The sequence below is a fragment of the Castanea sativa genome, chromosome 1 (assembly GCF_040712315.1).
Source record: "Castanea sativa cultivar Marrone di Chiusa Pesio chromosome 1, ASM4071231v1".
In the NCBI taxonomy this organism is placed as follows: Eukaryota; Viridiplantae; Streptophyta; class Magnoliopsida; order Fagales; family Fagaceae; genus Castanea; species Castanea sativa.
In genome coordinates this window covers 51222728-51249779 of record NC_134013.1, presented here as the reverse complement: position 1 = coordinate 51249779, position 27052 = coordinate 51222728, and the positions used below count along the sequence as shown (strand labels likewise).

General features: G+C 36.3%; 1 protein-coding gene and 1 pseudogene across 1 annotated transcript; both read right to left on the bottom strand.

Annotated features, from left to right (window-relative positions):
* Window positions 1–12590: 12590 nt before the first annotated feature.
* On the bottom strand, window positions 12591–19819 carry LOC142609501 (protein LEAD-SENSITIVE 1-like). Its single transcript, XM_075781131.1, has 2 exons — window positions 19620–19819; window positions 12591–13291 (listed from the first exon to the last, which is right to left on the bottom strand). Exons 1-2 carry the CDS (start codon window positions 19711–19713, stop codon window positions 12648–12650), a joined length of 738 nt encoding a protein of 245 aa, XP_075637246.1. The 5' UTR covers window positions 19714–19819; the 3' UTR covers window positions 12591–12647.
* Window positions 19820–22768: 2949 nt separating this feature from the next.
* On the bottom strand, window positions 22769–26355 carry LOC142629207 (uncharacterized; annotated as a pseudogene).
* Between the last annotated feature and the right edge of the window lie 697 nt (window positions 26356–27052).

Genomic DNA, 27052 nt, shown 5'->3' with positions numbered 1-27052 from the left:
CACCACCCTCCACTCCCACTCATCATCATGTGGTGGATGAATTACCATGTTGGTCGGGTGATTAGGAATCCATTTATCCCGAATAACCCGAATGTTTGGAATCTCCCCCGCCTCCAAGAAATTGCACCTAGGAGTGTATCTTGCTTTAAAGCACCCATACAGTAATGAATTTGTCTCCTGCATTAACCTCCATCCCTATTTGGCTAACATTGCGAGATTAAAACTCCGGATATCTCTAAAACCCATCCCTCCCTCCCTTTTTGGTTTGGACAAAAAATCTCAATTTCGCCAATGTATTTTCCTTTTGTTGCCCACTTGTCCCCACCAGAATCTTGCACACATGGCATTCAACTCATTACACAACTTTACTCATAAGTGAACCACCCTCATTGTGTAGGTAGGCACGGATTGTGCAACTGCCTTAATGAGCACTTCCTTCCCCGCTCTAGATAGTAATTTGCCCTTCCAGCCTTGTAATTTTTTCCAAACTCTATCCTTGAGAAAGGAGAAAGTTTGGTACTTTGAACGCCCAATCAAGGTAAGTAAACCCAAGTATGACTCGAATCTATCAACCTCCTTAACCCCCAATGTTCCTTTAATCCAATCCCTTTGCCTTGCCATCGTATTGCTACTAAAAAACACCAATGATTTCTCAAGGTTTATGCATTGTCCAGATGCCGATGCATACAATTGCAAAATCTCCATAATCACTCAAGGAATCATCCGCAAAAAGGAGGTGGGAGATGCTAGGAGCTCTACGGCATATTTTTACGCCATGAAGACTGATCCAATTCAGCTTTTGTCAGTCCAAGTTAGTAACAAACCAAACCCACCCTTAGGAATTGGGCAACCAAATTTACAAAATTTCAAGCTGTGCCTGGTCTCTTTCCTATCACAGTCGCAGTCCACCAGTAAATTCGCTCTCCTGTTCTTCTCTTCTTATCTCTTCTCAATTATTTCTTTCTTTTTTTATTAAATAAAAATATAAAAAATGTAATCAATGTATAAAAGACAAAAGAAACACACTACAATAACAACTTTTAGATGCAACATCTTTATAAAGTGTCAAACCTCACCTGAACCACCAGCCCTTCTATGTGGATGGATGAATATGTGTAACGGAGAAGAAGTGCAGTGCATCAGGTCAATTGGGTGTGATTTTCATTGGAGAGAGGAAATTGAGGGACGATAGGGGTTGGGGAAGAAATCAAGGAAGACATAGCATTCTCGAGGCAGATATATGCTTTGGGATTTTTTTTTTTAAGATCCAGGTAATAGGTTTGAAGTTGGAAGGTTCCTTTCTTTCTTTTCTTGGTGGTGTTTGGTTGTACATAAAAGACCAAAACTTAGGAGAGGGACAAGCTGAGATCAGGATCAAGATCAAGGTCTCCTTATCTTACGCTCTTTGGTTGTTTGCTTATCTCTATCTCACTCTATGACACCAAACCTATGGCTGATCTACCACGATCCAAAGCCACGGCTGAATTTTTCTTTACCTCATTCTTTGATTATTGGCTTATCTCTATCTCACTCTCTTTTGTTGATAACGTTGCTGGTTGTTTTGAGATGTTGGTGTTCTTGTAAAATTTGGTTCAAAAATTTGAGTTGTTGTGAGATTGTTGATATTGTTATAGATTAAAAATAATTTCATTGAGCCATTTGATTGGTGTGTTGTTCCTCCACTTTGTTCTCATTGAAGTTCATGAGCAATTAAAAACCCTAGCTTTTTTATTCTTGTTATATTTGTTTTTGCCTAAAAATGTGTTTTTCCAATAGCAAATGGAGATGTGGGTTAGGGAAGGTTAACGGAGCTAATCTCAAGTGGGTAAAGTGTCAAGTTTTAAACAATGGGTAGGCAAAGTGAAAATGGGCCTAACCACGGGTGGGTTTATTGTATTTGCCCAAGAAAAAAACATAAAGAAATTTACAATCTTGAAAACTATTTTCATAATATAATATCTTGAAAAATAATCTAATATTTTTGTTTAATTTTAGATGCATTGTAGTTGTTACTCTATTTCAATTAGGGAATATACATCAAAGTTTGATTGTTTACTTATTTATACATTGTTGCTTTTAATAGCCTTGTAGAGTGACAATCACTAAGTGTATATATGTATAAAACTCCTTATTGGAAACTTGAATCCTAGCCATTGCCCCTTCCCCATCTCATAAGAACTTGTACTTATGGAGTGACCATTATGCTAAGGGTATGCGATAGTCTCTTTCACACTTAGCAATGCTTTTCATACATGTTTATAATTTCAAATATATGTTTTTTACTCAACTGCAACTAGATTATCTTAGCATGTAATTTATCATTTAATATCTAAAAAGTTGTAGTAATTGCCTTACTCAAGTGAGAATAATGCATCTATCATTCATCTTTCAATTCGCTTGAATGCAACTAAATAAACGTCTCACATATGTATATGAATGGCGTTATCCAAAAAACTTAATATATATATATATATATGGTTTTTTAATAATAAAAAATAATAATCACGTGGCACTAGAATTATATTTATCAATTAAATTTGAGTTGTGCACTGTAAAACTCAAAACAAACAAGTAAATCAATTGTGTATTAATTTAGTTTTTTTTTTTTTACAATTTTTTTTAATAAAAAAAACATGTCATGTCACGAGTCAACTTGTTTTTACTTCAAGTAAAAATATACATGTTCAAGTTGGGTTATCCAGGTCCTAACTAATAGACTAAGAATGCATTGACCTCTTGTGATAAATTTACCGATTAATTAGCCAAGTTAATTAATTAATCCAATTAACATACAAAACGCATGGTAGCACAAACAAATCACCAACTAAGTAAATATGCAGCGGAAAAAGTTGACACGGTAATTTGTTTAAAAATGGGAAAAACCTTTAAGGCAAAAACCTCACCGGGTGATTCTAAGATCACCACTCTCGAGAATCCACTATTATCACAACAAGCAGTTATAAGTAAAGGAATCTCAGTACCTTATTCCAACCTATAGTTGAACCCTTACCCCAATACACAATTGGACTTATTCTAAAGTGACAATCTCTCATTTTAATGCACGAATCCCAATACATGACTAACCAATAAATGCGCAAATCCTAGTACGCGACTTGATCACCAACTTGAGAAAGATGTTAGCTTCAAAGTTCTTCAATTTATCAACATGATGAAGATCACAAAGCTCCTTGGTCACAAACCCCAACGGCGTACAAACGCAGTAGCTTCTTCAAGAGAAAGATGAACTAGAGCAAATTCTGTCTTCGTTCACAATTTGCATGAACAAAACTTTGTCATATACTCATGCAACCTTTGACGGCCCTTAAAATAATCCTTATATATATTTAGGGTTATGAGAAAAGAAAGCCTAAACATGTACACACGGATTGGAGTGAAATCAAATATGAAAAATTGATTTTTATAATTCTCGATAGATTGGGTATCTATCGAGCAACTGTCAAGCATCGGGCTAAAGCAGCCTTTTAAACCTCGATAAATGCTATATGTCGAGCTAGCTGTCGAGTTTTAAAATCTAGCACTTCTTCACTTGTTTCTTGGATAGACTTGTATGGCTTCAATACTTGGACTTGAACTCTTGTTCCTTGAAGTATTAAACACATCCTAAATCTACCCAATTACAAGTAAAGTGTATTTTGTCAAAGGATTTGCCAATTCTAAATGACATATGCTCCTAACATAATTCACATATGTCCTAATAATCTCCCCCTTTGGAAATTCATGACAAAACCACTACAAATAAATGAACATATAAGAGAAGTCATAAATCACTCAACTCATACTCACTTGTTGAATACAATAGAAATCTATCCTAACACAAACTCTTGAAAAACTTTGCAAGAAGAGAGTTCAATGCAAGAAGACTTTGACAACCTATATTTCTGAAACACTTTAAACAAAATTCATCACGGCATCTTAGTGTGAAACAGAAATAAAAGATTGCATAGAAGTAATAAGAAGCATGTGCATATAGAGATAAAAGAAACAACACATGCAGAAATAAGTGAAAGAAAGTAATAACAACCTCAATATATATATATATATATATATATATATATATATATATATATATATAAAACTGAATACAAGGCTTGCTATCACAATGTAAGAACAATGTATCTATAAAAGATAGAAAAGAATAAAATACATAACTCCTCACTACATCCCTCAACAAGTATAAACACTCCCCCTAACAAAAATATCCTATACTAACTCTCTCCCAAAATACATGACTACCTTCATATCCAAAACTACTCCCCCTTTTTGTCACGAATGACAAAGGGCAAGTAACTCAAACAGTCATCGTATCATCACTGGAAGAGCTAACACCATCATCTTTATCACCATCGCCATCAGAGTCACCATTATCGTCCTCATCCTCAGAAGTATTAGAGAAGGAGTGGGAAACTCGACGAACCCACCAAGGTGAGCCTGTCGTCGTGCAATACGACCAACACGAGTGTTCACCTGACACAATTCATCGCTAAGAATGTTAAGGTGAGCATCCATGCGTTGAAGTTACGCCATAATCGCCTCGAGCATCACACCATCCGCGGAAGAAGAAGGAGCGGATGTGGATGGAGCTGAAGAAGATGGAGGAGTCGTCGTCTCGGTTCGTGGCCGCTTCGGTCGAAACTGGCTTCACTCTGTCTAATAGTTGCCTCATCAATGGCACACATGACAAATAAAGGATCCGTCATGGGAAAGGATACAAAAAAGTGGCAAAGGATTATCGTGATTGTTGAAGGAAAGATGAGCTTATCACGGGTCACCGTATCCCTATATACATCTATGAAGGAGAGAATGAAGTGAGAAGGGAAGTCTATAGTGAGGTTCTCTAAGAGAGATAAGAAAAATCGAGCTCGAGGCTCTGTGATAGAGTTATAGTGAGACAATGGATATAGAACGAATGTTATCACTATGTTAAGAAACCTCGAATCTTTAGCAAAGGTCGAGCAACGTGTGTTCTAACGACCACCCCAAGAAGAAGAAGTCTCACAAAACAGAGACATAAGCTCGTCTTTGGACACGGTCCTAAGACGATCACAGCCAAGGTAATCAGGATGCGCTACCCTTGAGACTTGGAGCACCTCGGATACAAGATCCGGAGTGACCACAATATGCGTACCTCGAATGTGAGTGATAAAGTGAGGTACTAAATAATTGAATCCATGCATATTGGAGTAAAACTCCTGTATGATCATGGAGGGACAAGTGACCAAGATGTCACAGAGTGACTCCCAACCCCTATTGTAGATGACAGTGGGAAGGTCAGTATCGAAAATATCTGATAAAATTACTTGGCTTTCCGAATGAATGTCTCGTCGAAATGTCTCGTCGAAAGTTCTCTGAGAAGTCCTTACGAGTTTTCTCATCACAGAACCGAAGATGAGAAGGGGTAGAATCAGAAGAAGATGCCTCGGAATGAAGAGGATTCTGCGACGGAGTGGACTTACGTTTAGGTGCCATAATGCAGACTGAAAGAATGTGAGAGAGAGAGAGAGACAAGCAAAAAAACACCAAACAGTTTAATATCAATATGATAGAAAATGGAAGGTACGTATGCATAAAAATGCATGAGCATGTGACATGCAACAATAAAAGCATTATAGGCTCAGCCCAATTCAAACCTCCCAGCACACAAGCTTGCAACAAAGTAAACACACATCTAAAATGTATGAAACATTGTCAAAATGCAATTTGATGCAATGCATGCTAATTTAAACTCATTTAAACAAAAACCCATCCCAAAAAGTTGGCAAAAACCTTATCAATTTTGAAAAAACCCAAAACCTAGGTTAAAATGAATGAAATGCATGATACAAGAGAGAGATAAGATCATACCAGATGAAGAAAAACTTGATTTGGGCCGAAGATCAAGTAGGGAATGTGAAGAGGTTGAGTTTGAGGTGTTTGGAAGAGAGAGAAGTGAGTTTCTATCGAGAAAGATCGAAGCAAAATGAAGAAATATTGCACTGATTTTATATATAGAAACATACGCAGCTCGATGGATCGGCAGGTATCGAGAGGTGTCGAGATTTAAAATTTGATAGAAAGAGCTATTGTGGAGCTATCGAGAGGTGTCCACAGCAAAAGAACCTCGATGGATCGAGAAGCTATCAAGGAGACAAAAACTTTCTCGATGGATCAAGAAGTTGTCGAGAAGCTATCGAGACAAATTTTCAAAAACTTCGATGGATCGAAATTGTAATCTATCGAGAAAGGAAGATCAAGAGTTCGATAAATAGCCTAGTTGTCGAAAGGTATCGAGAAGCTGTTGAGATTGCTTAAAACAGTTTTTCAAAGAAGAGAAAAACACATAAATGAATGCAATCAAGCATGCTACTCAACCAAAGATCCAAACAACATTTTAAATTCCCAAAAACATCTCTCAATAAGAAAAATGTCAAGCATATAGATCCAAAACACACACACACACTAAACAGGTCTAACCATTTTTATATTTCAAAAACAAGTCAAGACAATTTAGTGGGCATAAATTAACACATGTATTCCTTATGATGGCCAAATCACATTGTACCTACACATGTATCAAAAGTAGCAAAGAATATTGCGTGTTGTGTGTGAAAAACATCGCAAGATTGCATAAGTGTCTATATGTTATGACGATTTGAGATATGAGAAAATCAATTAAATTCACACATGATCAAAACTGCTTGATGGGGACTATCACCTTCGAGATACATCATATAACTCTCACATCTCCTAGATTACATGCTTGCAATCATATATATAGCCTGTTGATTCTTTTTGCTTTTATTTTTCTTTGCATATTTTCTTTTAAGAATATCATGCATGAGCATATAAGAGAAAGAAAAGAAATACCCAATGATGTTTAGCTTTTGATATTGCACTTTTACTATGCCGAAGCATACAAATGTCATTTCATGATTAGCGGGCAATAGTGGTGAGATGGTTATTTATATATTTCTCTTAAGATTTTCTAGTCCTACCCGTCAAAAAGAGTGATATGAGTGTTAAGTATAAATGATTACTAAATTTTACTCATCACAAACACAAGCCACAAAGCTCACTTTCTTAGTTGTACATAGAGATGCCCATCTAAGCTACAAACGATACAAAGTTTAGAAAATTTTGTTTCATTGGTCATTCAAGGTACACAAGTACCAGTGTACATAAACGCACACTGTTTTTGTATTTTTTATTTTTCAATTTTTTTTTTATGAAAAACAAAATAAAACAAAACTGAAAACAAATAAACAAAAACATGTTAAACAAAGCAATGTATAAAACTAGATGCAAATGCATAGCAAGAAGGAGGAGAAGAAAAGATCAATCCATGGAGATAGCACTGATATTTTGACAAAGGAATTCAAACCGTTTGCTATCAAAAGGTTTGGTGAACAAATCAGCCTTTTTATCATCAGTGTGAATGAACTCAAGAGTAAGTGTACCATCTTCAACAAGCTCACGAATGAAGTGATGTCGAATCTCTATGTGTTTAGTTCGAGAATGTTGAACAGGAATTTTAGAGATATTGATGGCCCTAGTATTGTCACAATAGATAGTGAGATGTTCTTGATGAATACCATAATCAATGAGGAGTTTTTGCATCCATAGAAACTGGGTGCAACAGCTACCGGCAGCAATGTATTCAACCTCTGTAGTGGATAATAAGATGAAGTTCTACTTTTTGCTCATCAAGGAGACAAGATTATTACCCACATAAAAACAACCTCCCGAAGTACTCTTTCTATCATCGGCATTTTCAACCCAGTCAGAATCTGAATACCCAGCTAAGACATCATTTGTGTCCTTGCTGTACTACACATCAAAGTCGGCAGCGGTTTTGGCATACTTTATGATTCTTTCCAAAGCAGTCATATGGGATTCTTTGGGATTAGCCTGATATTTAGCACACACTCCCACACTGTAACTAATGTCAGGTCTATTAGTAGTAAGGTAAAGAAAACTATCTATCATGCTTCTATAGAGAGACAAATCAATACTTTTTCCTAACACATCAACAATGAGTTTAACATTTGGGCTTATCGGGGTTCTAATAGAACTAGCAGATTCCAAACCAAAATTTTTCACAAGATTTCTAGCATATTTAAATTGAGATATGAATATACCTGACTCTTGCTTAAGGATCTGCAATCCAAGGAAGTGATTCAACTCTCCAATCATGCTCATCTCTAACTCGGCTTGCATGAGTTTGGAGAAACCATGAGCAAGTTCATCCTTTGTTGACCCAAAGATGATATCATCAACATAGACTTGAGCAACTATCAACTCGCCGTCTTCCCTTTTTATGAAAAGAGTTTGATCAGTTTTTCCTTTTGTAAACTTATGTGACACCAAGTATTGTGTGAGCCAATCATACCAAGTTCTAGGGACTTGCTTTAAACCATAGAGTACCTTCTTGAGGTACAACACATGATCCGAAAAGTGGGGATCTATGAATCCTTTTGGTTGAGCCTCATAGACATCTTCTTTAAGGAACCCATTTAAGAAGGCAGTCTTAACATCCATTTGGTAAAGCTTGAATTACAAATGGCATGTTAGGGCTAGGAGAATCCTGATGGACTCCATACAGGCTACTGGAGCAAATGTCTTATCATAGTCCATTCCTTCCATTTGAGAGTACCCTTGAGCCATAAGATGAGCCTTATTGCGGATCACATTACCCTTCTCATCAGTCTTATTGCAGAAAATCTACTTTGTGCCAATGATGTGCTCACCCTTCGATCTAGGTACTAAAGTCCAGACATCATTCATTTGAAACTGAAGCAGTTCATCATGCATTGCTTCCGCCCAGATTTCATCTTGAAAAGCTTCCTCAACCTTGGTGGGTTCAACCTGCGACAAATAGCAAGAATATGACACAAAGTTAGCAACACATTTATCAACTATATGTTTCCTTAGTGTGAGTTCATTCATGTTTCCCACAATAACTTCAGGAGGATGATTCAACTTAATTCTGGAGGAGGGTCCTTTCTCTTTATGAGATTCAAAATCAGGTGAAGTAGATATGTTTACTGAACCTTCTACAACACTTAGAGTACCAAGAGTACTTGGAGATGCAGGCTCTTGATCAACAAGTTCTTGAACATCCTTGGGCTCGAAAGGAAGAATTTCTTTGGATATTTCCTCACTAATATTCTCAAAATCGGACTTTAAAGCTTCATCGATAACAACATTTATAGTTTCCATCACCTTCTTGGTTCTCTTGTTGTATACACGATAAGCCTTGCTTGTTGAGAATTATCCCAAAAATATTCCTTCATCGCTTTGGGAGTCAAATTTTCCCACTTTTTCTCTATCCTTGAGAATGAAACAAATACTTCCAAAGATTCTGAAATACTTAACATTCGGCTTCCTACCCTTCCATAACTCTTGGGAGTTTTCTTGGAACCGAGTCTAAAATACACTCTATTAACCATATGACACGCAGTGTTGACGGCTTCTCCCCAAAACTTTCTAGCCACATCATTGTTATGCAACATGGCTCTAGCCATCTCCTGAATAACCCTGTTCTTTCTTTCTACTACACCATTTTGCTGAGGAGTAATAGGAGCAAAGAATTCTTGAGATATACTTGATCTAGTGCAAAAAGACTCCATGTATGAGTTTTTGAATTCTTTACCATGATCACTTCGAATTCGATCAATCTTTAAGATTTTCACGTTTTGCAATCTTGTGCACAAGGTTTCAATGTGCTCAAAAGCATCTAACTTGGATCTTAGAAGAATGACCCAAGTGTACCTAGTATAGTTATCTACCACAACCATGATGTATCTCTTCCCACCAAGAGACTCGATTCTAGTTGGACCCATGAGATCCAGATGTAGTAGCTCCAATGGTCTAGATGTAGCGGATGTCTGAGTGCCTGAATATTTAACTTTTGTTTGTTTCCTTAGCTGGCACGGTCCACACACAACGCTGTTCACTCTATTGAGCTTTGGCATCCCCAACACTAAATCATGCTTAGATACAATTCAAAGATGTTTGTAACTAGCATATCCCATCCTTTGGTGCCATAAATCTTCATTTGGCAAATGAATACTATTGCACACAATATCAGCATCAGGGACTAGACCATAACAGTTGTCTAGAGTGCGAACACCACTTATGAGTTTCTTTCCAAATTCATCCAACACAAGGCATTTCCCTTTTGAGAACAGCACCATAAAATCTTGATCACATATCTGACTTATGCTTAACAGATTCACTCTCAAACCTTCTACATATAGCACATTTGCAATGTCTAGCAATCTAGGTAGAGAGATGGTTCCCTTTCCTTTAATCTATTATTTGCTCCCATTACCGAAGGTGACATTACCCCCTTTCTTAGACTCGAAAACCTTAAAGAGAGAGCGGTCTCCAGTCATGTGTCATGAGCATCTACTATCAAGGTACCACAAACATGTGTCCATTACCTTGAATGCAGACTTCATCATAAAGCACACCTCATGCTTTGATGACGAATCTGTAGGAATGGTATTCTCTTTCACCTGACATTTATGGACAAAGCCTTTAACCTTTACTCTTCTCAGATGAACTCCTCTGCACATTTTCATTCTAAGATAGTTTAGTTTCTTCTTTGCCATATTAAGATCTTTTTCAATCATCATCATGATAGCTTTCAAATAACTTTTAGACTTGCATTTTCTAAGAAACTCAATCAAATAGAGATTTAAAAACAAGATGTATTTGAAATAAAAGATCTTTTCTTGCCAATAATAGCCATGACAACAGGGGTCAATGGACCACACAACAAATATTAACCCTAATCAGAGTGTGTCTACTCTGATACCACATGATAGGCCAAGAATGTATTGACCCCTTATAATAAATTAACCAATTAATTAGCCAAGTTAATTTATTAATCCAATTAACATGCAAAACGCGTGGTAGCACAAATAAATCACCAACTAAGTAAATATGCAGCGGAAAATATAGTTGATGCGGTGATTTGTTTACATATGGGGAAAACCTCCAAGGCAAAAACCCCACCGGGTGATTTTAAGGTCACTACTCCCGAATCCACTATTATCACAACAAGCAGTTACAAGTAAAGGAATCTCAGTACCTTATAAAGTTGAACTCTTACCCCAATACACAATTGGACTTGTTTTGTAGTGACAATCTCTCCTTTTAATGCACGGCTCCTAGTACGTGTCTAACCAATAGATGCGGGGATCCCATTACGCGACTTGATCACCAATTTGAGAAAGATGTTGGCTGCAAAGTTCTTCAGTTCATCAACACGATGAAGATCACGAAGCTCCTTAGTCACAAAATCTAACAGCGTACAAATGTAGTAGCTTCTTCAAGAGAAAAATGAACTAAGGCAAATTCTATCTTCGGTCACAATTTGCATGAACAGAACTTTGCCACACACTCACGCAACCTTTGACGGCCCTTAAAATTATCATTATTTATGTTTAAAGTTGTGAGAAAAGAAAGCCTAAACATGTACACACGTATTAGAGTGAAATCAGATCTAAAAAACTAATTTTCATAATTCTCGATAGATAGGGTATCTATCGAGCAGCTGTCGAGCATCGGGCTAAAACAGCCTTTTAAACCTTGATAGATGCTATCTGTGGAGTTAGCTGTCGAGTTTTAAAATTCAGCACTTCTTTACTTGTTTCTTGGATAGACTTGCATGGCTTCAATACTTGGACTTAAACTCTTGTTCCTTGAAATATTAAACACATCCTAGATCTACCCAATTACAAGTAAAGTGTTTTGTCAAAAGATTAGCCAATTCTAAATGACATATGTTCCTAACATGATTCATATATGTCCTAACACCAGCCTATTTTTTCATGTCTAGTTGTTGGGATTAATTGAATGTTGAGTTCGAGTGATAACAATTGTGGGGATCAGAAAATAAGAATAAGGGAAAAGAAAAGAGAAACAACATAAGTCCTAGGCTTCACCACCTAGAACTTGCCAATCCTAATACCAACCTATTTTTCCATGTCTAGTTGTTGGGATTAATTGAATGTTGAGTTCGAGTGATAACAATTGTGGGGATCAGAAAATAAGAATAAGGGAAAAGAAAAGAGAAACAACATAAGCCCTAGGCTTCACCAACTAGAACTTGCCAATCCTAACACCAACCTATTTTTCCATGTCTAGTTGTTGGGATTAATTGAATGTTGAGTTCGAGTGATAACAATTGTGGGGATCAGAAAATAAGAATAAGGGAAAAGAAAAGAGAAACAACATAAGTCCTAGGCTTCACCACCTAGAACTTGCCAATCCTAAGCTTCACGACCCGAGGGTGCTTAGAATCACCACCAAAATTAGTGAAACATCGTTAGTAAAAAAAATTATTCAAATTGCTCCACTCAAACCATTTCATCTTTCTAATAAGTTTCAAGGATTATATTAAGGCGCAATTACATCCCAAAGAATCCTCAATTATAATAAAAGCTAAATTCAAAATTCAGAAATAAAATCTGATATCTTAAAAGCGCACACACAATTGGCACCATAATAATCAAATTCTTGCAAACCACACAACTCTTGAGCATGCCAAAAGATTATTACTCTGGGACAAGGTCCCTTGTGTTTCCACTTTATGCAGCGAGTGTTCCACTACATGTAGTGGTGGACATAGAAGATCATTTTTACCCCTCTAAAACAACTCTCTTGACATCTCGGCGTACTCCAGTATCATTAATATAACGCTTGACACAGTATGTGCCATAACTTGCCACCAGACTGCCAATTTTGGTAGCAGCATATACAAGTGGTGAAGAACGGGCTAGAACCGCAAGTGGCACAGAAAGGAAAGCTTGAAAGGTTGCTGGTGCTGCAGCCTGAAAGGATGCTGCCTGCCCACTCTGGCCCACTTTAGCAGTAGGAAACACTTTCAAGCCTGTTTTGCAGCATAATGCAAAGTCTTCACAGTTGTTCTTCATAACATGATAGACACCAAAGCCCATACAGTGGAAATAAAAGGCACGATGAATAACTTGTTCTTCTGACTCAGATAAAGCAAGAGTGCAGGTACCACGAGCTTTGGCAAAAAAGAAAGCTAGTGTGACCCCATACTCATAGCGGTAGAGATCTCCACCTGAAAGAAAACAATCTATACAAGAAGAGATGACTCCAGCACTCCTTGATTCATCACCACATATTGGGCATGGATTGTCCAAAGGATGTTGAGGTAATGAGCTCCCAATGATGTGGTCTAATCCAGTTCCTGTACCAATTTCCTGGCCATCTCCCCGAGTAAAGTGGATAACATTTCCCTTGTCGACATATATCCCTGTTGTTACAAAGTAGAATCTAGCTGTTTTTACTTGAAATAACTAAAATTGTAATATACACATACATCAAGCAAACTAGAAATCAACACTTGCTCTATCGCTCATCTCAAAAAAGAAATCAACTCTTGTTGTAAAAACAATTTCCAAGAAAAGACGATTGCGATCATTCAATCAAACACAAAGACCCTTTAACTGCTAGTATAAGTGTATAACCCTTCTGTTTTTCAAATTACTGCTCTACTGGTATAACTTGATAAAGGTAATTAAGCATTGATTAGGATTTCACATTTGTAATCAACCCCAACAGTTCAACTATAGTCCTACTGAAATGTTAATTTGAGGCCAATTCCAAGAGCCCTTAATACCATTAGGTCCATTACAAGATTATTAAAAAATATACATATTTACCATTTCAAGGTACACAAAAGCATTTCCAAGTGAAAAAGACGTAGGACACATTAAAACTATAGCATCTAATTGGGCTTTTGTTGGAAGATAAAAATAAATTATTAAAAATAGTATTGTGGTAAAATTCTTTGAGAGAATAATCTTTCTTTAAATTTTGCATTGAAATCATGTTTCCAAAACACAATTTCGGTTATATCACATCTTGCACTAAAATAATATTTTGAAAAGACAACAAAATTTAAAATTGCAATACTAAAATTCAACATTATATGCAACATGATGCTGAAAAGGATGAAGAGGAGTGTGCAGGGAAGCATGGTAAGTTTGGTGAGGACTCCCAATCAGATGAAAAGGCGGGGGTGCTGGAGCATCCTTGCCGAGCATAATGAGGTTGTTAAGTTGGAATTGCCAAGAACTCTTGGACAATTTGAAGCCTTCACAATTTGGTGAGGGATCAAGCTCCCACTGTGTGTTTCCTAATGGAAACAAGACTTGATAGAGATGCTTTTGAGAAACATTGTAGAGAACTACCTTTTCCAAACAAGTTGATTGTTAAAAAGCCTAATTTTGGAGGAGGTTTAGCATTGATTTGGAAAGCGGAGGTCCAATTAGAGGTGATAAATAACATAGAGAATCATATTTTGGCAAAGGTAACAGAGCATGATGGTTTTGAATGGTTCCTAACTGGATTCTATGGCTGGTTGGAAGCTTGTCAAAAACAAAAATCATGGGCTCTCTTAAGGCATCTATCTTCTTTTGTGGACAGGTCATGGTGCTGTATTAGGGACTTTAATGCTTTTCTACACTCATCAGAGAAGATGAGTAAGCATTTACCACAAGCTAAACAGATGGAGGACTTCGGGGGGGCTTTGGATTTTTGCAATCTGGTCGACCTGGATGGTTACAAATTCACTTGGAATAACAAGCGACCAGGAGCAGCAAACACTAGAGAGAGACTAGACCGAGCTGTTGCAAACAGGGAATGGAGAGACAAGTTCTCGGCAAGCACTGTGACTCATATGTTCTCTCATGCTTCAGATCATCTACCACTTATTTTGCAATCCGGGACAGATAAGAGATTTAGAGGAAGAGGGGCACAGGGTTTCAAGTTTGAAGAGGCATGGTTATTATGGGATGAATATGAGGTAGTGATTGGAGAGGCATGGGCCAAAACCAGGGGTGGAGGTTCATCTTTATCCAGTACCAGCAACAGAATTGAGAGCTGCGGGGCAGATTTACAAGCATGGGGCTCTAACAAAACACATCCTCAGATTGCCGAGATTAAAAGAATGTAGAAACTTCTTGAAGTGCTAAATTCTAGTGACCCTACTGAGGCAAACAGAGCTGAATTTTTGGCAGCAAGTAAGCAACTTGATGATCTTCTCCTTAAACAAGAAATATATTGGGCTCAACGTTCTCGATTGCCTTGGTTAAAATATGGAGACAAGAACACAAAATTCTTTCATTCTAAAGCCTTACAACGGCGACGAAGGAATTTTATCTAGGGCATAAAAGATCAACAGGGTGTGTGGGTTGATCAAATTGAAGATGTAGCGGATGTGGCAACAAATTATTTTGAGAATATATTTAATTCAGGTACATGTGACCGGATGGAAGAATGTCTCAATGTATTTTCTGACAAAGTGACTTCAGATATGCAAGAAGTTCTATCCAGTGAGTATAGTGCTAAAGAAATCAAAGCAGCGTTGTTCCAAATGGGACCAACCAAGGCTCCTGATCCTAATGGTATGAATGCTCTTTTCTACCAAAAATTCTAGCATATTGTTGGTTATGATGTGATTAATGCTATTTTGGATTTTTTGAACACTAGTAATATGGTGCCTGATATTAATTATACTCATATTTTTCTCATCCCTAAAGTTAAGTTTCCAAAGAAAATGTCAAACTATAGACCCATTAGCCTATGTAATGTTATTTATAAAATAATATCAAAAGTGTTGGCTAATATACTGAAGTTGATTCTACCCCAGTTGATTTCACCCACCCAAAGTGCTTTTATCCCGGGCCACCTTATTACTGATAATGTACTTGTGGCCAATGAAACTTTGCATGCCATGCATAGTAGAAAGAAAGGTAAAAAAAAGGTGCTCTTGCATTGAAGCTGGATATTAGCAAGGCCTATGATAGGGTTGAGGGGTCTTTTCTTAAAGGTATGATGATCAAGTTGGGTTTTCCTGAAGGGTGGATTGATTGTGTCATGAGTTGTGTCACCACCCCCTCATTCTCGATTTGCATTAATGGTAAGGCATATGGTAATATTCTGCCATCTAGAGGGCTCCATCAAGGAGACCCTCTATCTCCTTACTTGTTTCTCTTATGTGCAAAGAGATTTACATCACTACTAGCTAAAGAAAAGGAGGATGGAAGACTTCATAGAGTATCCATTTGTCAGACAGCATCTAGCATATTAAATTTACTTTTTGTTGATGACTCCCTTTTGTTTTGTCAAGCCAATCAGAAAGAAGTGCAGGTGAATACTGATTTTCTAAATCTGTATGCAACGGCCTCTGGGCAATGCATCAATATAGACAAGTCTTCAGTGTTCTTCAGTGGCAATACTATGGGTGCACAAAGAGACTAGATTATAAATGCATTGTGAGTGAAGGAAGTGGAAAAGTTCGAATCCTATCTGGGGTTGCCCACCTTGATTGGCAGGTCAAAATACCCAACCTTCTCATTTTTCAAAGAAATGATTTGGAAAAAAATACAGGGATGGAAAGGGAGATCGCTATCTGGAGCTGGAAAGGAGGTGCTACTAAAACTAGTGGCCCAATCAATTCCTACATAATGATGGGAGTATTTCAGTTACCGATGAAGCTTTGTGACAAGCTTAATAGGATGTGTGCAAGGTTTTGGCGGGGTCAGTGTGGAGATGAAAAGGAGATTCAGTGGAAGAGTTGGGATTCATTGGTTCAACCAAAGAAGGATGGTGGGATGGGATTTAGAGACATTTGGAGTTTCAATCTTGCAATGTTGGCAAAGCAAGGGTGGAAATTGTTAATTGATTAAGGATCTCTTCTCTATAAGTGCTTTAAGGCAAAATACTTCCCTAGGTGTAGCTTATTGGAAGCATCTAATACTCCAAACAGCTCATATATGTGGAAAAGTTTAATTTCAGCCCAGCCAATTTTAAGGAAAGGATGCTACTAGAGAGTGGGTAATGGCACTTCCATCCAGGTGTTATCAGATAAGTGGATTCCATGCCATCCAACAAACAAAGTACTTATTCCACCAAATGAAGAGGAGTGGGAGTGGCAAGTCTCAGATTTAATTAACTGGACAACTTTTTAGTGGGATATAGATTTGATAAGCTCGGTGTTCCAAAGGTTTGATGCAGAGGCTATTTTCCGAATTCCCTTAAGTAGAAGGTACGTACCAGATGTGCTGGTGTGTTTGCATAACAAGAATGGGAAATACTTGGTCAAATCGGGCTACCATACAGCTAGGATGTTGTTGAAGAGGCAGGTTGTGTGGGAGAAAGCTCTGTCCCAGTATCAAGTAGTCAAGTCTGGGCAAGGATTTGGAAGCTCCATGTTCCTAACAAAATAAAGGTGTTTGGGTCGTGAGCATGTTAGAATATACTAACTACATGTGAGAACCTAGTTTGACGGTGAATTATTGAAGATGACATCTACAATATCTGCCAAAGATTCCTAGAAACAGTGATTTATGCTTTGTGGGAGTGTGGAGCAGCTCAGGACGTGTGGGCTGGTTGTCCAGTTTGATATCTACAGAAATGCTTAACTGGCCAAAAGGATGTTGCAGTTGTTTGTAGCTCTAATGCTCAAGCTTTCTAAGGATGATTTCGAACTTTTTCTGGTTCAATGCTAGCTGATTTGGAACCAATGTAACTCGGTTTTGCATGGGAGCAATCTTCAGAAACCAGCTCGGCTTAATGCAAGAGCCAGGAATTACATAGATGAGTATAAAGGAGCACAAACTTAGCTGGAGGTTTTGGTGTCAAATGGACAACCACAGGCATGGCAGCCACCCGAGGGATCTGTCTACAAACTCAACTTTGATGCAGCAGTTTTTGCAGACATGGCAGCATCTGGAATTGGAGCGGTGATTCGGAATGACAGAGGAGAGGTCATGGCAGTGTTATCATCAAAAGGTCCTGCAGTGACAGAAAGTGAGGAGGCAGAGGTGTTGGCGTGCAAGAAAGCTCTAGAGTTCACGATGGAAGCTGGTTTTTCTAAGTTGGTAATTGAAGGAGACAACATCAATGTTATGCAGTCCATTACCTCACCACAGATCAACTTGTCTCGGTTGGGCAATATTTATGATGATATTCGTTGTATTGCAGGCAGTCTCCGGCATATGGAAATAAAGAGTATCCGACGAAGTGCAAATAGGGTTGCTCACTCCTTAGCTCGCTATGCTAGGCTGTAGAATATGGCTTGAATTAGGAGTTTAACTCCTTGTTGGATTTAGATAATAAAAGAATTTTATTCCTTTTAGGTTACTGTTGTTTGAAGTTATCAAGCTCTATTAGAAGTCTTGTCTACCACTTGATTTTGAATTCTATTTGGAATAGGAGTGATTAACCTTTTGTGCGTGGAAAAGAAGTTTAGTCCTTCTTGGTTTTGGATATACTAACCAACTCAAGTCTCCTATATAAGCATAGTGCTACTATGGAAAATTAGAGAGAGAGAGAGAGAGAGAGAGAGAGTGTGAGAAAAAGAGGCTCTCTCTTAGTTTGACTATTTGATATTTGTGGGTTGCAATTTAGAATTGCAAGAAAGGTTTGTTGCCGCTTGGTTTTGGTTCTGCGGTTTGGTGATTTGCTCTCTCTTGGTGTGTTGCAATTTTTGGATTTGATTTGTGGCTCTCTCTTTGATTTGTGTGCAATTCGTATTTGGTATTTATAAATCTTTGGTTTTTTGGTTTGTATTTGGTTCTTTGGTTTTTGTATTTGTGAGAGAGAGCTATTTGAGTGTATTTGAGATTTGGGTTTGTAAGAGTGTCTTACACCAATTTGTATTATCCCAAATTTGATATAGTGAAATTTGTTTGTCGTTGTCCGTGGGTGTAGGCTATTACCGAACCACGTAATTCTTGGTGTTTTGTGTCTACTTTCTTTTGAATTAATTTTTTTCGCTCTTATTGTTAGTTTGGAGATCTTTTTAAGCCTAAAATATTTTCACAATCAATCTTTGGTTGGTAATTTGAGCTTCTGCTATTTTACAACATAGGCATATAGGTGAGGATATTGTATGATTAGAAGATTCACCACCACTAGCCTTAGAGACTTTGTATGTGGATTCTCTATCTATTTCTGACTGAATGAAGTTTGAGTTTGCTTTCAAAAAAAAAAAAAATCATTATAAATAAAATAAATATTAATTTTTTCAAAAAATCCGCACCTAACTAAATGGAGCTGATTCTCAAAAAAAAATAAAAAACTTAATGGAGCCATATAAACTTTATCTTTTTTTTTAGAAATGCTACATCCGTAACATTTTTACAACATTTTTTCAACAAATCACAGGTGGTTAGTTGTTATTAGTTCAAATTTAAATTTAGCACTGAGATTACTTTTTTAACCCAACAATAACAACTATTAACAACCTGTCACTTAAGATTTTGTTGTAAAAATGTTGTGTACATATCATTTCTTTTTTTTGTAGTGTGTTCTTTCCTAAAACAGTGGAGAGGTATGTCCTACAAATGTAACTCCAGTTTCAGAAATAGTAGTAAAATTTCCATCAAAATTTGTGATCAGGGTTGACAAAACAAAATAAACGAGAAATATGAGAAATCAGATCCTATTATGAAGGAGTAAAGCAAATGCAGGGGTAATTACTTAGATACTAATCAACCCAAAAATACAAAAATAAATAAAAATGAAAATGAAAATTATAGAGAAAGTAAAAGAGGAAGAAATGGAAAGGGCACCGTGGTGAGAGTAAGCATAGGCGAGTCTCCAGGAGTATATATGATCCCCAGGTTTTAGATTCTCCCTCTCGACCTTGTTCGATACCACTCCCATATTTTGCTTTTGCTTTGATCTTTCTCTGCTCTGCACCCTTCTGCAACTCTGTGTATGATCAATGAAAACAAAGATTCCCACTCCCCACTGAGAATGAAAAAGTATCCAATGCAATCGCTTCTTTTCTCCTGTAAGGGTTTCCTTTTCTTTATGTTTTTTTTTTTTGATAAGTAAGGGTTTCCTTTTCTTTACTTCCACTTTTCCCTCTCTTTTTTTTTTTTTTTTACACACTTTTTGTTTTTAAAATTTGATTTTCATTCCTTAAATTTTAAATGAAAATTAAAGTTTAATGCTTCAAAAATCTTAAAAGTTATTAGTTTCGCCTTACTATTTGATTATACCTAAGTACTCTCATGGTATCTTTTTTTTTTTTTTCTCAAACCTTTCCAGTATTTCGAGATGACTGTATATATATATATATATATAGGACATTTCCAGTTTGTCCCAAGATTTCAACAATCTACCATGGTTAGGGCTAGGGAGGATGTATATATATATGTACCATGTCATGGCATCGATTCAAGCGTGACTTATTTCTTGCTGCATATTTAGAAAAATAGAGGCACGGGTTGCTACATCTACAAAATCTTTCGCAACAAATTTAATATGGTAATTTGTTACTGATTCTTATTTTGGGCTCATTGTTGCCATCATTTTTTTACCTACCACTTTTAATTCGCCACTTAAGATTTGTTATGAAATTATTGTAAAAGTGTTATATCTCTTGCATTTCTCAACGTAAGAAAGTAACAGGAGAAAAGTAAAAATTTAAGGTGTGTTTGTTTGGAGGTAAAACAGGGTGGATGGAAAACTTTAAGGAGAAAATAGGAAGAAAAACTTTTTTAGAGTGTTTGGTTGAGTAGAAAGGAAGGAAAATAAATAGTGAGATCGAAGTATTTTCTCGCCGAGGCCACCAAAATGTTTTCTCCCCAAAATGGGGAGAAAATTGAGTGGGGAGTACATTGCCCCATGTGAACATTCTTCAAAAAATTTTCACTGGGCAGTACCGTTGCCCTTTTTTTTGTTTTTTTTGTTTTTTTTTGAGTTGTTGCCTCTCTCTCTTTTTTTCTACTCTTTTTGTTTCTTTTGATTTTCTAGGGCCTAGCGTGCTCTTTCTTTCTTTCTTTCTTTCTTTCTTTCTTTTCCTGGGCAATAACATTGCCCCTTCTTCTTCTTCTTCTTCTTTTCTTTTGGACATGATTTTTATTTTTTAATAAATTTGGGTGATTGTTCTTTTTTTGTGTGATTATTTTTCACTTTTTTTTAATTTAATTAAGCATCATTCTTTAACAATGGTATATGAGTAAATTTATTCAAACTCATTTTTTCCATCCTTCCACTTTTCTAACTCCCAACCAAATGAAATGAGAGAAAATAAAATCTTTTCCATCCTTCCACAATTTTTTATTCTCCCACTTTTCCACCCCTCCAACCAAACAGACCCTTAAAGAAAATGAAATTTAAAATAATTTTTTTTACATTTTTTTTATTATAAAAGATTAGAAAATTTTTTTATTACGTTTTAATTTTAAGATAATTTTTTATTAACATAATATCGTGCACGACATGTGATAACATATTCCATCCATTTAACTAGCCAACATCTAACATAATGATTAATGACTAATTTGATCATTTCTCTAAGTTTAGGGATTAGAAACTTCAAAGTGGAATAATAGTTGGTTTGATTTGACCTAAAGTTCCAAGGGGTATTTGTGTATTTTATCCTTAAATTTTCTATAAATATATCAATTATTAAGTGGAGCCCGGTGTTTTCTTCCCGAGCCTACCAGATAGTTTTATTTCCAAAATGAGAAGAAAACTTGGTGGGGGAAATTTGATAGCTGAATGACAAAAATGCTCATGTGCAATGCAAGTTGCACATGGGCTTCAAAACGTTGCTCTTTTTTTCTTTTCTTTTTTAGCCTTTTGTTTTACTAGGCATTTGCCTCTTCTCTTCTTTTCTCTCTCTCTCTCTCTTTTAAAAAACTTTCCTTAGATGTTGCTCTTTTCTTCTTCTTTTTTTCCTTTTTTTTTTCTTCTGATTTCTTAGGGCAGTGGCATGGTGCTTTGTTTTGTTTTTCATTTCTTTTTTTTTTAACTAGACATAATTTTTTTTGGACATAATTTTTTTTTAATAAATCTGGGTGATTGTTTTTTTTTTTTTTTTTTGCTTGTCACTTTTCTATTTTAATCAGGTATCATTTTTTTAACAATGGTATATAAATAAATTTATACAAACTCATTTATTTCATCATTCTACTTTTTTCACCTCCAGCCAAACAAAAAAGAGGAAAATTAAAATATTTTCTATCTGTTGGGTGCACGTGACACCCTTGGATTACATCACACACATTTGTCAAAGCTCATTTATGAGCTTGTTCCAAGAGTCTTCAAAGCTAGCTTTCTCATTTATTGAGAAATGACCAAAGCTTGGGAGAAGTTTGACTTCTCTTAATGAGAAGTGATACAAGGAGCGTAGGATATGCTTAAAAAAAAAAAAAAAAAAAAAAAACCTAAGCATTAGCATTGGGATGTAAAACCCTCCAAGTTGCTATTTTACGCTCCACACGCCAAAAACATGCTCCATTCGGGGGTGGAAACTTAAAAATTTTTACAAACCCGCTACAGTGAGTTCTTATTTATAGAACCTACTGTAGCAGGTTGTAAGAATTTTTTAATTCTAATAAATTGTCTCTCTCCTCTCCCATTTTTCTTCATCCTCTCTATGTACTCTCTCACGTTTCACTCTCTCATTCATCTCACTCCCCTCTGTTGAGCTTTGCTCCCTCTATCTATTTCATCTCTCTATTTTGCTTGTCTCCCTCTCAGATCATGGTGGAGGTTGTGGGTCTTAGGTTTTGGGTCTTCAGTCATGGAAATCGTTTTATAGACTAGTGGGTTTGGGTCATGGTGGTTGTGGCGGTGATGGCTCATTGACTGTGGGGGTGATTGAGGGTGTGGGTTGATTGGCAGACCAGCAAACTCAGGGGAAGCAAGAAACTGGTTTGCAGACCAACAATTCTGTAGAAAAAAAAAATAAAAACTAGTATGCAGAAAAGCAATTCTGCAGGAAAAAAAAAAGAAAAAGAAAAAGAAAAAAAAGTAGCATTCTTCATGTGAAATTGACTATAATTTTTTTTTTCTTTTCTTTTTATGAAGCTAGCACCAATTTTCCATATGACACCACTTCCCGAATACAGACCACAAACAAAAATCTACCTATCAGTATATTGACAAAATACATTAAGAGTGGAATAGATTCATTGCCTAGTAGAGATGTCTCTTGGAAAATGAGAAAACCCTTCGGATCACTGCCAGCTGACCCATCTCTTGTTGATTTCAGGATTTCTTTTGCCTTGAGCAATTTTCTGCTCTTTGTTACTCAGTAATGGTTTCTTCCTTAGGCAGATCAACTGTAATACTGTGTCCTGAAGCACCCTTTGGCCTGCAAAAGAAATTCATAGAGTCCAAATATAACAGCTAGCATATAAGCAACCTGAAACAAATTTTGCTACCTTCCCATTTAAGAACGTCTCATTAGAGAGACAGAATCTATTCATGATGTGATGTGCTGCAGCTTGTTTCTCTCACCTCTTCTTGGGATGATACTGCTTTACTTGAACTGCTACGCTTCAATTGGAATCTTCTCCGAGCAGCTGCTTTTCCTACAACGTGGTGGGATCTTCGATAATTTTTAGGTTTGGAGGCTCTTATCTTGAGAGGAGATTCTAGACTAGATTCTGAACTAACTCTTGAAATGCAACATATGAATTTAGGTACATCTGCCGCTGGACTGACAGAGGGAGCATCAAGTCCCAAGAAATCATCATGAAGGAAACCATTTGTTTCTTCTCTGTATTGGCCATGGTTAGAAGAGGAAACAGTTCCACTTTGAACCATAGACATTTGCCTGTATTCTTTAGGAGCAACATGTTCATTAAACAATGTTGAAATTCCCCAGAAAGTGGACAAGTTAATTTTCCAAGTTTCCTAAACAACAAGGTCCAAAAGCAGAAGTTGTGAAAGCCTACAGTGCCAGACTGCCAGTAATGCAGAGAGTATAGGTGGTTCACTCATATGATGTGAAAATATTGAGCTCTTTGACTTTTTGCACGAGTCAACCTCTTATCCTCTCTGCATTACTTATTTATATTATTACAATGTTCCTGGTATTACTCTGATATAGAGATTTAAAGTTCATTAGCTATGAGATTCTCCAATAGCTGATGGAGAATATATGTTTTTTACCCGTGCTTGGGCCGTGTCAGTGTCTGTGTCACTGAAGTGCAGTATTTCTTCATAGGAGTACTCATCCTGGTCAACAAAAAGTGAATGGACAAACTTTGTTTGATCCTCTTCATGTTCATTATGATCAGACTGAAATTGCACTTCATTATGGCCGTTGGTAAATGTGGAATCCATGAAAGAGGGTTCCGGCTGATTGTATAATGGAAGCTGTGAGGAAGAGGCATCATAATTCTGGGGCTGCTGCAGCAGCTGTAGGACTGATTCCAAGTCTTCTTCTGTGTGATCATATACCTGAATAAAAAATCGCAAACAAGCAGACATCAGTTCCAAATTGTTTCTCGTGGTAGATATTGGAAATATCCATAAGGCATGCTCCTTTTTACCTCTGGATTTGTATCCTCCAGCACTGGATTTTCAAAATCAGAAGCATTATAGCTGCCTTCTTCACCTTCATCGCAGGTTGTCACTTTAGTTTTCTCATCCATTTTTCTTTAAGTGACAGAGGACAAAGGCTTTCTGCACAAGTGAATGAACTGATATTACTTTGTGGTAGTAGATAACAAAAGTTTCAGAAAAACCAAGAACACAAATTTCAAACGTCTAAATCAGAAGCATATACCTAAACTCTTCCAATCACATCAATCACAGTCTAGGATGACATTAGGTGTCCATCAAGTAGTAGTAATATACTTTCTGTTTAAGAAATGTTAGTTTTTATGGATACAAACAATGAAGTTCAGAATCCCTTGTTGTGAACAATAATGAAGTACGTGAGATGACAAATAAAATTTCACCAATTAGCTTTATAATGAAACTTAAATGGTCAAACACCACATTTGGCCCCTGAAAGTTTATCCATTTTTATAATCTGGTCTCTAAAGTTTCAAAAGTAATAAGCAACTAGGTACTTTATTTGACAATGAAATAATGAATTTGAGTTTGGCTTTTATAATCTTATTGTTTTTGTAATAAAATACTATCATATTTTCTTAACTTCTTACGAGTGTCAAAAAAAAAAAATCAAAGACTAGTTTATTTTTTGGGGTTAATTCATATTTTTTGACAGGTTTAAACTCTAATAAAATTTAATTTTGATAAATAATAGATATAAGTTACTTAACACGATTAAATTTTTTCTTAGGGGAAGGAGATTAGCCCCTTAATCCCAACATAGTTTCGTCCCAACCAACTGCTCTCTTTATATCCATTTGTGCAGCTCACTTATATTTTTTAAGACAGCCTTTTTTCCCCTTTTTTATCATAAACATGCTCTGTAGTGTAAGGGCCAAATTGAAACATTTTACATTTTTAATAGAACAGTATAACAATCGAATGGGAAAATTGGGCAAACTTTATGGACCAAATATGGTTTTGACCCACTTATAATAGAACCCATCAACTCGCAACAAGAAAACTCCATTACCAATCATCTTATATACATAGAGTAATCTTCTAATTGCACACACAATAAAACATGTAAAACAAGGAAAGTACCTATCATAATCCCAATAAAATGAATAATTTAACATCATGTTCATGTGCGTACCAAATCAAGAGCATTTAACATGAACACCATCAACCTGGTGAGGAAGAGTTACCGTTGGTTGACACTCGTGCATAACCCAGCTGGTCCTGACCCCATCACGAACACGACCTCTATGGAACACTAGCGTCTTCTTTGTACCAATCACATTGTTGGTGCCTCTAGCTTTGATCTTCCTATCTTTACCTGTGACTTTCCAGTACCTGGATTTGGTAGCCCTGTTCGTTCTCTTACTGTTGGAGCTCTTGAAATCCCGGGGACTAAAGAAGAACCATTCTTGATCATCTGACTTGATCACTGAGAACTCTGCACAATCATGAAACAAAGCAAGACCCTTCATTACAAAAACACCCTTTTTTTTTTCTTCTTTTTCATTTTTTCTCAAAGTCTCCGTTGGAAACACTTCATGCAAAAACTCTCAACTTCAATGCATGGTTACTAAGAGTTGAATACAATAAAGTATGAAAACTAACTATTGATCATGAACAAGAACAAAATAGATTGCAAACCAATTAATTCTTGGAATTGAAGCAAGAGAAAACTGTTTTAAAAATTAAAATTAAATTTTTGGCACTTGGGTCAGTAAGATAATGCAGTACATACTAGGTAAATCCGATGGCTCCCACTTGCAAACATTAACTTCAGGGATGATATGGACTTGGGAATCATTGCCTTCCATTTTGAGCCTCAGATAGTGACTCACGAGTTCTTCATCGGTTGGGTGGAATCTGAATCCCACTGGCATCGATTCCATTCCTTCAATGCTTGTCATTTTTCAATAACTTCAACTTTCATTAATAAGAAGAGAAAAATATAGAAACAAACACAGGTTTTAATAAGAGGAAGAAGAGATTTAGGACTGAGCTAGGAGCGAGAGCCATCTATAATGTCCTAGAATTGTTCGTATATATATTGCATTTGACTTGAAACTTTCCCTACAAGTCTTTTGCTCAGCTTATCATCCAAGTTACCCTGAACTCTGAAAGAGAGAGAGAGATTGACACGTAGACTAGTCAAGGGTTTTTTTTTGGTCGCTGAAACGTAGTCAAGTATTATACCTATAAAGGTAAAATTTGATAAATAACACAGTATATTTTTAATATTTATTATTTCTTTGAAATTATTTGAAAATCAAAATCTGGCATATTTTTTAAAAACATTATTCACATCCAGAAATGCAAAAAATAAATTAATTAATTAAAAAAAAGATTTTTCATCACCAAATATCTATTTTATTTATTTTACATTATTAATCATACATCTCATAATCTATTACCCTACTATTTAAATATTCTTTTTTTATTTTTCTTTACCTTACTATTTTAATAATACATCCAACTTCTCATACTTAATTCTTTTAGTAAGATTAAAAAATAATAGGGGTAGAATAAAATAATAATATCTAATTAAGATATAGATATTGCTACAATAGACATCTATGATGTTAGCAAAACCAAAAAATCTAGCACTAGGTGTGGGTTTTTTTTTTTTTTTTAAGCAATTGGTGCTACAATAAAATGCAAAATAACTAAAAAGTAAAAACAA